Source organism: Hordeum vulgare, chromosome 1H, assembly GCF_904849725.1.
Source record: "Hordeum vulgare subsp. vulgare chromosome 1H, MorexV3_pseudomolecules_assembly, whole genome shotgun sequence".
Taxonomy (NCBI): domain Eukaryota; kingdom Viridiplantae; phylum Streptophyta; class Magnoliopsida; order Poales; family Poaceae; genus Hordeum; species Hordeum vulgare.
This window is the reverse complement of record NC_058518.1, coordinates 205083201-205096590: the sequence shown is the minus strand read 5'-3', so window position 1 is coordinate 205096590 and position 13390 is coordinate 205083201. Positions and strand designations below refer to the sequence as shown.

The 13390-nt window shown below is 40.7% G+C and overlaps 1 protein-coding gene across 1 annotated transcript; it reads right to left on the bottom strand.

Moving 5' to 3' along the window:
* Positions 1-7157: 7157 nt before the first annotated feature.
* Positions 7158-11114, bottom strand: LOC123408667 (MOB kinase activator-like 1A). Its single transcript, XM_045101726.1, has 7 exons — positions 10892-11114; positions 9112-9160; positions 8550-8658; positions 8381-8474; positions 8085-8218; positions 7804-7967; positions 7158-7471 (listed from the first exon to the last, which is right to left on the bottom strand). The coding sequence occupies exons 1-7, from the start codon at positions 10915-10917 to the stop codon at positions 7397-7399; spliced, it is 651 nt and encodes a 216-aa protein (XP_044957661.1). The 5' UTR covers positions 10918-11114; the 3' UTR covers positions 7158-7396.
* Positions 11115-13390: the final 2276 nt, after the last annotated feature.

The window sequence follows — 13390 nt, the reverse complement described above, 5'->3', positions numbered from 1 at the left end:
AAATAACAAAATAGTTAATAGTTTGGATAGTCAAAATAATTAGTTTTGAAGATAGAAAATAGTTTTGAATTATTTATTCAATTTCAAACACTTTTCATTTTCATAGTTTTGTCAAATTCTCAAATATGCAAAAAGAATTTTAATAAACATAGTTTTTAATTGAAAATAACAAAATAGTTAATAGTTTGGATAGTCAAAATAATTAATTTTGAAAATAGAAAAAAATTGAAATTATATGGAAATTTATAGAGAAACTTAAACCTAAATTCAAAGTGACCTCACTTTGAATTCAGGTTTAATTTTCTCCACAATTTCAAATATAGTTTCAATTTTTAAATTTACAATCTGTTTAGGCCCGTAAGCCTGCTTTAGAGAGGAGCTCGATGGAGATGCTGCGACGGGGCTTATAAACTAGTGTCAGTGCCCCTCGCTGGGCGAGGTGGGACTAAACTTATCTTTCACCAGCGGAGGGGCTTTAGTCCCGGGTGGAGCCACGACCCGGGAATAAAGCCCCTCGCGTGCCGCCTGCCGAAAAGGGGCCTTTAGTCCGGGTGGAGCCACGACCCGGGACTAAAGCCCCTCGCCTGCCGCGTGCCGAAAAGGGGCCTTTAGTCCCGGGTCGGGGCTCGAGCCGGGACTAAAGACACCCTTTAGTCCCGGCTCGAGCCCCGAACCGGGACTAAAGGCCCGTGCTTCCCGCCTTTTGGTCTGCCGAAAAAGGGTCTTTAGTCTCGGGTCGTGGCTCCACCCGGGACTAAAGGGTGTCTTTAGTCCCGGTTCGAGCCCCGAACCGGGACTAAAGATCCTACTATATAAGCGGGAGTTGGAAATTTCCAACCCAAATCGTTCTCTTCTTCCTCGGACTCTCCTGCCCGGTGCGGCACCGACGAACTGGACGCCGCCAGGCTGCCCGCCGTCCTCCTCGCCACCGCCGGCCGTCCTCCTCGTCGTCGCCTGCCGTCCTCCTCGCCGTCGCCCTGTCATCCTCCTCGGCGCCGCCTGCCGTCCTCCTCGCCGTCGCCCTGTCGTCCTCCTCGCCGTCGTCGACGCCCTCCCCTCCCATTCCAGTTGGTAAGCCCCCCGCCGCCTCCTCCCCAACACGTACGAAGGACGAGCCGCCGGCGGGGACACCACCGCCGCCGTCCCCGGTGAGGAGGAGAAGTAGAAGAAGAAAAAGGAGAAGAAAAGAAGAAAAAGGAGAAGAAAAGAAGAAAAGAAGAAAACATTTTTTTTGTCATTTAATTCCTATTGTTATTAGGTTTGTGCTGGTGAGGAGGAGAAGTAGAAGAAGAAAAAGGAGAAGAAAAGAAGAAAAAGGAGAAGAAAAGAAGAAAAAGGAGAAGAAAAGAATAAAATATTTTTTTTTTTGTCATTTAATTCCTATTGTTATTAGGTTTGTGCTAGATTATTAGGGTTAGTAATATTTAGAATTAGGTTAGGGTTACAAGAAGAAGAAAGATGAACCAAAATAAGAAAATAAGATTAGGAAAAAGGAAAATAAGAAGAGGAGGAGAAGAAAAGAAGAAAAAGGAGAATAAGAAGTGGAGGAGAGGAGAAGAAGAGGAAAAATAGAAGAAGAGGAGAAGTAGAAGAAGAGAAGTTGAAGAAAAATAGGAGAAGAAGAAGCGGAGAAGAAAATAAGAAAGAACAAGAAGAAGAAGAAGAAGACATTTCTACGTATATAGATGCCTAATTGGTGTTTTTTAGATTATTGCTTAATTTTGCTATTGTATATGCTTAAGTGTTATTTGTAGAATATTTGGTGAATTTAGGGTTAGGTAGGTTAGTGTTAAATAGGTTATTTGTGTTATTTTTGTGTTATTTAAATTTGTGTTATTAGGGTTAGGTAGTTAGTGTTAATTAATATATAGTTGAACTAGTTGATTTAATAAAAGTACTTTATTTTACTATATATACAATTAGTTTATTTTAAGCAAGAAAATTAATAGAACTAGTTTACTTTTTTAGTTCATTTTACGATGCCTATCCCGCATCCTCGTCGTCGACTCGGCGGAGGACACCTGCTTGATCAGAGGGGCCATGTCCGGGACTGGGCTCCGCCCGGCTGGTATTGGGAGGTGCTACCTTCCGGGGGCGTAGGTTGGTGAGGAGCCAGCCCGTTGTTGTCCCGATCCTTGTTTGGTGGCGGTCGCATGGGCTAGTGACGGTGCCGATGCTTCCGGACACCGCGGAGGTGGTACGTCACCGTGTCAGTGAGGAGGATGGGCACGTCCATCGCTACATGGTTGTGTTGGAGGGTAGGTTTGAGCATACCTGGCAGGTTCTTCATGGATCTCACTGGAGCTATGATCCTGTGATGGTTACTACTCTTTGGGTGTCCACCGCCCGCGACGATACCCGTCGGGCGCTACGGCTCTAGCTGTATTAGTGATGCTATATGTACGATAGTATTCGAGGAGTATTAGTGATAATATTCGACGATGTACGGACACAAGAGATGATGTAGTTTTGCTTATAATTGAATGCATGCTAATTTGAATACTACTTTAATTTACGATTTGGTTTTGCTTATTGAATGCTCAAATTGGAAAAGTACTCCTACTTTGAATACCATGCAGAAATCTAGGAGTCCAGGGTGGAGCCACGACCCGGGACTAAAGTTGTTTTGGAACGGAGTTCCTGATAGAATAATTCTTTTTGGTACAAAGTTCAACAAAGTCCTTTGACACTAGACAATGTAACATATAGAAGGGTAGATGAGATCAGGAAAAATACGATCATTTTCTACACATCTAGAATGTCGCCATTTTGTTAAATCCTTAAAGGTTAAGAGAATCCGTTAGACATATTTTAGAGTTTAGGTTCTAGCCAAGACCCGGGACTAAAGATCCTCCTATATAAAACGACACTTCAAAGTTTCCAACCCCTCTTATATAGTTTGTTAGTTTATTAGTTAATCAAATGTCCGTTTTTTGCAGAACTATGGATCCACATATCAGGAACCTCGAAGAGGAAGAACTTCTCGAAGATATAATCAAAGACGGCCCCGACGTTGAACCAGCTGAATCTCCGTCGTCATATCTAAACCCCTCCGCATATGGAATGGAGGTCGACCGACACGAAGATGAAGCCGATGGGGCAGGAGATAGGTCCAATGACGGAGAAGGTGATAGCTCCACTGATGGAGAAGCCGGTGGAGAAATAATAAACTCCGGCAAGGTATACATATGAAGTTCGACAATCACTTGTAATATGTGAAAAATATTGGAGATAGCTCTATATTGTATACATATACATTCATTTGACGAATGTTTCTCCCTCTTAGGACTCCACATCGAGCAAAGCTACGAAACGAGGCCCGACTAAAAAGTTGGATGCACGGATGCATTACACCTTTGAGGTGATATTGCCTACGGGCGAACCCAAGCTTCCTAAGAATGCTGCTGACACATTCAAGAAGCAATGCAGAGTTCTCATTAGGGATCACGTCCCGATCAGCGTTCGGGAGTGGAACAAGCGCAAAGGGGTAGCCGATAGTGACTATGTCGCCGAAAGGTACAAAGATAATCTTTGAAATGATCTCATGTCACATTTCAACCTGCCAGAATGTGAGAATGAAGACGCCGCAAAAAAATTGAGGGCCAAAGTCAAGCAGTGGACTCTAAAGAAGATGGCCGAACTGTTCCGTAGCTGGAAGAAGAAGCTATGGAAAAACTATCTGAAGACAAAGAAAGTGCCAGTATTCGAGGGGTATCTAGCCAAGCAGGCGAATCACTGGAAGGCATTTCAAGAGTACAAGGAGTCAGAAGATGCCAAGGCATTATCAGAAAAGAACAAGAAAAATGCCGACAAGAAGAAATATCACCACACACTCGGGCCAGGGGGCTATGAGACTGCCATCCCAAAGTGGGATAAGAAAGAGCAAGATCTGCTAGCTAAAGGCATCATACCTGAACCACTCCGTGATGAGTGGGAATTGAGAGCAAGAAATTGGTTCCTTGCGCATGGTGGTTCGTACGACGAAGAAACATGGGACCTCATCTGCAGTGACGATCTTAGGATACCCAGGGAGAATTGGAAAAAGATAGTGAAAGAAATTAAGGAGGGAAAAAGACAGTTCACTGCAGATAGAGAGAAAGATTTTCTCACACTGGTCCTCGGCAATGACGAACATGGAGGACGAACGCGAGGCTTCGGTCCTTCTTACCCGTGGTGGCTTGGGTTTGCCAGAGACCGAGACACTTACAGAAGCCGAGCAAGAGCAAAGAAGCGACAGCGGGATGAGGAGAATGACAAGTTCAACCAGTTGCTTGCTAGGATTAACGAGCAACAGAAGCATATTGATGAGCTTAGAGGAGTAGCGTGCCAGGAAGATCCTGCACTCGATATTACCGGTGCCCCATCTAAGTGTAAAAGCAGTGTGGCTGAATCTGAGGCCCCGCCCGACGATGCATGAAGAATGATAGAGGGCGGTCCCGGCTACCCCGTGGATGGAATCTAGGAGTCAACATCATGTGAACTCCATCAGAAATTCAAGAACATATCCATGAAGGTGGCCGTCGGACAAGCTTTACCTTCTGGCCCTGATGCACGCTGGCATGGCCGTGAGATTCCAGCTGGCTTTGCTAAAGTCGGGGTGGATGAAATCATGGCGGGGTTTCATGATATGGAGCTCGACATAGCTTGACCCGAAGATGAGAGGACACTCGGAGAAGTACTGGGTGGAGTCATCCTATGGGACAAGAACTACATCAAGCTTCCACGCTCGGCCCCAAGGACAACACCGCCTCCGAGTCGTCGCAGGTCACCTACACCTCCATCACCTCCAAGCCCTCCACATGACGACGGCCAGCACAACACGAGTCCATCTTGATCACCGCCGTCGGACTTGGGTCGTCTGTCTCCGCCGCCGCCCGCTCCGGATACTAAGCGGAAGTGTGTCAGCAAGAACGCTCCGTCGATGATTTCTAAGCGACGGAGCTCCCCACAGCGCAAACTGTCGCACCTCCCAAAGGTACCTCATGCTCATCTTCCTATCAGACCTTATGATCGTACCGCCGAGGAAAACGCCAAGATAGCAAAGGAACATCATGATGCGCAGATGAAAAAGAAGGAACCCGAGCCCCGCCCGGAATACACCGAGAAGAAAATAGCATATGCAAAATACTTCACGAACCTTCCATCATAGTATGACTTACACCATAAGCCTGATGACTATACACGCACATTGCAGAAGGAAGGGAAAAAGAGCAGATCACGTGCAAGTGCAAGTGGGAGAAAATCAAGTTCAACTACAAGCAAAAAAAGATTAGACGTTCCTCAGCTTGGACAACAGGCCAAACAATCGATCCCACCCCTCAGGGTGTTACCCGAGAATGTCCCCCCTCTGGTGCAGGGGCAAGATTTGGAATTAGCAAAGAAGTTGGCGGATGAATGGAGTATCCCGGTTGAAGACGTTCTGGCTTCCCAAGACGACAGGTTACCCAAGGCTGTGGTAGCCCCTAAGCCACAGTTTGTCATGGGAGCGCCTTTGGTCAGCAAAGATGATCTCCCAACAAATATGCGTTACTTGCATACATGGTACTTAAGTGAATCAAAGAATGGGAGAACGATGATCGTGGTGAGTGTCCCACGGGAGTACTACGGCCGCCCCGAAGAAATCCATATCGACTTTGATGAACTCTTCCAGATGTACAATGCCGACACCCTCGACAAATCGCTTATGAGTTGCTATTGTGTGTAAGTTTTTCAATTCATTGTCTACATATAACTTGTTTAGTTATTTCAATTCATTGTCTACATATAACTTGTACTCTATTATGCAGAATGAAGATTCTGGAATGTAAAAGTAGGAACATCCTAAATATTGGGTTTATTGACCCAGATAAAATACATATAGCTACGCTAATTGATAAACCCAAGGAGACGGAGGAAAACCTTCTAAGGTTTCTAACAGATCAAAATTTCTGTGACCACATACTGTTTCCATATAACTTCAGGTGAGGGTCTTTACTCTGTTGTGTCCATTCACTTATAAGTGTAATTTATAAGTTACTAACACACACACACACACACACACACACACACACATATATATATATATATATACATGTGCAGCTTGCATTGGATTCTGTTGGACATTCAAATTGATAAGGGAAGAGTTTATGCCTTCGACCCATTATCGACACCCTTGGAACAGTTCCAAAGCCTGTACGACATGCTCCAAGGGTAATTTCAATCATTCTTGCGCTCTATCGGTCTCTTTCGATGATTTTCTGATATATCAATTAATGAAAAACTTAGCAAATCATTTTCCTTGTCGGGCAGGGTTTGGAAGCGGTTCAAGTGCGTGACTCCCGGTATCGAGCCTGAGAAGCTGACCTTTAGAGCGGCTCAGGTAAGTAGTAGTATGATATACTTCTATTTTCAATACATTTATGATGCTAGATTATTATTTTGATTATATATATTCTATTCTCGTAAAGTGCGACCAGCAGCCACGGGGGACGCATCTATGCGGATACTATGTTTGCGAGACCATTCGCACGTTTACCTCTAAGCACAAGGATCACAGATACGACGTAAGCAATGAACATTCACACCTCTATTTTTACCCGTCATTCTTTGTTATCATGATTGATATTCATATTCATCTCCTCTTCTTATATAGTACACGGCCATGAGGGAGAAGTCCCTACCAGAGCAACGCGCGATTGCTGTTGCAGAGGAGCTTGCGACCTTTCTGAGGACGGAAGCTATAGATGACAAAGGACGATTTAGTGTAGCTAGGGGCCATTACTGATGTTGGTCCATGTAATCGAATAGACGGGCTCTAGTCCCGATAATTCAGATCTCCATATAATTGTATATATATGCTCGCTTGTAAGATAAGTTAATCTTATATATAGATGCATAAACATGTATATTTAGAATTATATGAAAACTAATTCCCGAACACCAAACTAGGCATCGCGTTAATCTCCCGAACACCTAAACCCTAAAACCCTAAAACCCTAAAATAAACAAAATCTGCAGAAACTCTTTAGTCCCGGTCCGTGTTAAGACCCGGGATTAAAGGGCCTGCCCCTGAGGACGCTCCGAGGCGCCCACGTGTTGCACCTTTGGTCCCGGCTTGGAACAGGGTCGGGACTAAAGATTAGGCCTTTAGTCCCGCCCCTTTAGTCCCGGTTGGTGAACCGGGACTAAAGCCCCTTACGGGCCGGGGCTATAGGCCCTGTCCCACTAGTGCTAGTTATGTTACGTTCTAGAGTAAAAAGGAAAACATTGTTGCACAACACAATAGAAAAACAATAGTTGCAATATATGTTTACTTTGCCCATTTTTTCCTCGATCTCACTCTTCATGCACATCTGATTGTACCCTCAAAAATGGAAAAATAAACGAGGCAAAATATTCCACTCTCGTTGTTGACATCTTAGCAAATAGTCACAATGGATTCAATAAGATCAATAAGTGGCGCGAGTTCAGCCTTGTCGATCAATTTGAACTCCTACAGAAGGAACAAAAAAGGAACTAGCATTAATAAGTAACTCATTGATTTATCATTGGCGGGAAAGTAATCTATGTTGAATAAAGAAAATGGTGCTCATGTGTTGAACATTAATAAACGGATGGAATCTTTTCGAACACAACAGACCATATTAGTTGGGATATATTTACATCTACATATAACTGAGAAATCCAAATTTCATTCTTTTTACCCAGTCCTACGATGTTAAATAAAAGTCTAACAACAAATATTGAACAAAATGCATCATAAGATGGTTCGTTCCAACATGGTAGTTTAGAATGGGCTAGTTGACCGATCAAGATGTAACTTACACACGTGAACAACGTAAAATGCTTGAAGCAGGTGTTAAGATGGGCTTCTTCCTTGAGGCTCACAATTTTCTGAAAATGAGTGTGGTAAATATGAGCATAAACACGAAATAGGCGCTTGAATATTGTCTTCACAACATCTCGAAAATTTTGGGGGAAAGTTGTTCCTGCAGAAATAGTTCAACTGGATCAATTTATAAAATGCACCCCTCCAAAGTCCTAACAAAAAATTAGCATGATTATGTAGCTTCTAAACTAGGCAGTATGTTTTAAGTTGTAACTACCAATTTTTTGAGGGAAAATGGACTCATCATCAAGCTGGACCTCGATCCAGTCCATCAAATACTCCACATATTTTGGAGCTGAAACTTCAATAGGTTTCTTGATCTGCACTCCATCAGCCCATCTATACTCAAACCTGAAATGCTTCATTTTCTATAATCAAAGTTACCCTGGCTAACTAAATAATATTCTAAAAATGTATCCCTTTATTTCGAAAAACAAATTGCAATGAATCAGGTTCAACAAATAGACAAAAATAATATATTAATGGATGTACCCAAGAAGGCAAGTGACTTACTTGGATCCGGCTGTCATCGTTGGGCATGTAGATGCCGTACAGAACTCCATCAAAGTGCCATACAATATGTTGACCTGATTGAAGAAATCAACAGCTGTGAAAAAGATAAGAGTTTTTAGTAATATGGCAAACTTAGTTTCTTATGAACTTTTTGCAATCAAACGCTTACTATTCACAGCAAGCCATTCATTGAGATCCTCTCCAGGAGGCAACCGTACGGCATCTCTCAAATTACCATTTCCTAATGTCGCGTCAATGTGTTTCTTCAACTGCACACCCTGTATACCCAGAAAATGAAAAAAGATGGGAACATCAGCAATAAATAGAGGTGACCGAGGTCCTAAAGCTAGGACCCAGTAACTGCCTCTAACCTAGGTATAAAACCGTGCAACCTGAAAGCTCTAAACTCAAGTCTCCACGTCTACCAATAGCCAATAAAATATGTTATTTTTGTGGTGAATGAGGCATTATGATAGGGAATTTTGAGCCTCAAATTATTTTTTAACGAGCCTCACATTCAAGTGAAATACATGATGTTTTGCTATTTGGATGATGTTTTGGATATTTTCATATGGTATTCTCATGTATAATCGTGATAAAATTATAAATTTTGACAAAGAAATTCACTTTCTAAATGACTATTCAAGTTGTTGAACTCTTATTTTTCCTTATGGCCACCCGACCGAATAATGTAATCATGAAAGTACAGTAATGATAGAGAATACCACTACCTTATTGCCAGATGGTGCATTCTTCTTGGGCCTAAATGTCTTTTGGTTCCTGTTGCCATCAACTCAACTCAAAATAAACAGGGAAATCAAGAAATAACAATATATTTGTTGATTTACGATACACAAATTTATTTTGGTACGCGATTAACAATAAATTCAAATAAACATCGACAAAATTTGGAGTGTGCTAGATAATTTTCATACAAAAGAAAATGTGTTCTGTTGGCAATAAAATGATAAATTTGGGTGGTCTGTGAATGTCAAAATTTTGGATCTCGATTTTTTCACAAGTCCAAATTATTAGGCATCCCCTCTAAGTTTCCACCCCTAAAAATATTTCATGTAACGTTTGGACTTGAATATGCACATGTCTAAATGTTTTATATATTTTTTACATATAAAACACGTTTTCAGCGTGCAGGAGAAAATGCTTCGCATCGTTAGTTGGATACATGAAGTTAACCTTTTCATGTACTAACAAACAAAAGATAAGAAATACAAACAGTAATTATAGTAGTTTCAGAAATTTCATTAGTTCCCAAGTCAATATTGTCTATAGATTGTTAAATATTTTTTTATCTTAATATGTATCTTGTATTACTCCATTTTGTACATATGAGGGCTTCTACGTCATCCTAATGATTGTTGCTTCTGTGAGTAGAATATTGTGACATCACCAAATCTTGCATGTACACATATGTTTATTATTTTTCATTAATGCAACAATCCAAATAGTTCCGCCTAATAAAGCCATGCTTCATTTTTTGTTAAACAAAGATATTGCAATATGTTCAGTTCAAAGTTTTGTTACATCATTTTCCACATACTTCATAGGTTTTACTATTTTTAAAATATAAACCAAGAACTTTCTGCTGTTTTTAAACTACTATTTATGCATATTTTCTAACACTCTTCCCGCGACAACATATGGCTCATCATCCATTTTACTAAATAGGTTGTACCCATTCTCTTATTTTCAAAGTGTCGAACCGATATTACCCTTAAAATATTTTCCATTAGCTTTCTTTTTTAAGCACCTATTTGTATGATTTAAATGGTTACAATGGAAACACATGGGGCAGTCACTAGTATAAAAAAATATGATCCCCACTAAGTTATTTCTCTAACATGCATACTCACCACCCATTGCATGGGAAAAAGACTGAGCGCAATATGCAAATATGTGTTCCATTATATGGTGCTACATATATGCAACAATTACACACTATAAAATACAACGAATTATGTGTATTTTTGAGTTTGGGGCACCCACCAGTATTACAAAATATGTGATGCCCACTAACTTATTTCTCATACTTCCAATTGAAGTATTGACATTGTATACAACCATATGTTGTTGAAATATATCATAACGAATTATTGTAAGAATGTGCGGTTTTTCATCTATTTATGTAAATTCGGACTATCACAAACTATGAACTTAATCACGAATAATAAACTGTTTGAAAGGATGGTAATAGCCCGAAATGGCACCAAATATAGATTTCCGTTGGTAGAGTATATTTGGGGCCATTCCGGGCTAGGACAATCCTTGAAAAAATGCAATATTCTGCTGATAGTCATATGTCCCATGAGTTGGAAGAATTTTGTGTGATGGCCAAGGTAGAAAGTTAACCAATCAACTTGCGTTATTTTTCTAAATGACCTTATAGACAAAATAATAGAGAGAAACACATAAATTGCAGAAGACAACATGATATGTAAAACGATAGAAACTCAAATACTTATGACAGTTTAGAACATAAACATAAACTCGTACTTGCTTCCTAGGCCGAAGAGACTCATTGTTTGCCTTCACCAAATTGATCCACAAATACTCGGACTTCTGATGTTGGATGGGGATTGGGGACAGGGCATGGACAAATTGAAGATGTTGGCGCTGATATATGTTCTTATCATGTGGCAACACAAGCTTGAAAAATCGTATTGAGAGGATTACCTTTGAGAAGATTTTATCATCCCATTGTCCCTTATTACTCCCATTTGGCTCACCTAATTTAGTTTCTTTTCTTCATCTCTATTTTTGTCAGTTCCTGTTATGGTGCTGATGTCGTTCTCCTATTCCAGAAAAGTATGGCGGGGTCTTAGGGAGGAGAAGCTATTATTGGCATGCATGGTTGAAGGTGCTCCTCTCCTTTGGCTTCTCTCTCTCACACACACAAACACTTATTGGAGCATATCCTATTTTCTCTGTATGTATTTCAATGATATCAACCTCTATTTCCACTTCGACTAGAATAGTTGATGCCTCTATCTCTCCTTGGGGCCTCAAAATATATTTCCCTTAGCCAAGCTGGAAGGTACATATTCAAAATGTGGGAGTTCTCATGCTTGACTTATAGTATGAAACGACTGGATTGTTTAGTGTAAAAAGCAACTATGAAGTTTCAATATGGTTGCTACAAGTTGCATAACCTAAGCTTCCAACTCTCAAACCCTATAAAATGATATGTATGATATTTATCTCAAATATCAAATATATATTATAAAAGATAATAATCAACCCTCTGCGTCCGCAGGGGCAAGTATGGAAAAGCATGTATAAAGTATAAAATGTCCAGCAAACCCTACATATGAAGGGGTTCGATGAGCTTTGGCGAAAGCATGTCGACTGTTTATAAAAAAGGGAAGTTTTGGTATTAAAGTAAATGATGATGTGGGTCATTTATTTCAGACACTGAAGGGTCTCAAACAAGGGGATCCAATGTCACCGATTTTATTCAACATTTATTGCTGATATGTTGGCACTAATGATGAAGTGGGCCAATGAGAAGGAACTTGTAGGGGGACTAATCCCGCATCTTGTTGAGGGGGCTTCTCTATTCTATAGTATGCGGATGGCACGATTCTGTTTATGGAGCATGATCTTAGCAAAGAAAGAATATGAAACTCATCTTATGCTTATTTGAACATCTATCTGGGCTGAAGATTAATTTTAATAAAAGTGAATTGTTTTGTTTTGGAAAGGCCAAAGAAGAACAACACACTTATAATCAATTGTACGGTTCTGCAAGTGCGAATTTACCTTTCATGTATTCAGGGATTCCTATTCATCACCGAAAATTATCAAATAAGGAATGGAAATGCATCGAGGACCGATTTGAAAAAAAGTTAAGCTGCTCGAAAGGCAAGCTTTTATCTTATGAAGGACGGTTGGTACTTGTTAATTCGGTATTATCAAGTATGCCTATGTTTCTCCTACTCTTTTTCGAAGTACCTGTCGGGGTGCGGAAAAGGTTGGATTTCTATCGGTCTCGGTCTATGGGACATCATTTGTAGACCAAAAGAAAATGGGGTTTAGGGATTAAAATTTAGAGATTAAAAATAGATGTTTACTCACTAAATGGCTGTTTAGATTATCTATGGAAACACAAGGTATGTGGGTAGACATTGTGACGAACAAGTACTTACACAACAAGACCTTGGCTCAGGTTACAGCGCGACCAACTGACTCTCCATTCTGGAAGGGTTTGATGTGGTCTAAAAATGCCTTTTTTAACAGGACTAGGTTTGTCATTGGTAATGGTGAATCTACGAGATTCTGGGAAGATACATGGATAGGGGAGACACCTTTAGCTATTTAGTATCCGCAACTGTACCATATTACACAACGGCGAGAGGCGACCGTTGCGTCAATATTATGCGAGGCTCCTCTAAATATTCAGTTCCATAGAGCCTTACTTGGTAACAGATGGATTACCTCGTTGCATCTAGTCACAAGGTGGATGGACATTAACCTCTCTAAGTACCCCGATAGAGTTCATTCGAAGTTGACCACTAACGGAGTATTTACGGTAAAATCTATGTACTTACATCTCATAGATTCAACACCTATTCCAAAATCATTACATATTTGGAAGGTCAAAATTCCACTTAGAATTAAGATCTTCATGTGGTTTGTTCACAAGGGGGTTATTCTAACGAAGGATAATTTGGCAAAACGTAATTGGAAAGATAATCCAAGATGCAACTTCTGTCAGAACAATGAAACTATTAATCACCTCTTTCTTGATTGCCCTATGGCTAAACTTCTATGGCGATCGCTTCATATTGCTTTCAACATCAAGCCACCTAATAGTTTAGACACGTTATTTGGGACGTGGTTAAAGGGGGTTGATGTTAAAACTGCTAAACTTATCTGCGTAGGATCATGTGCACTTTTATGGGCTACAAGGAATTGTAGAAATGACTTAGTGTTTAACAAACAACGACATATTCAATTTTTGCAGGTCATTTTCAGGGCTACTGCCTTGATCCG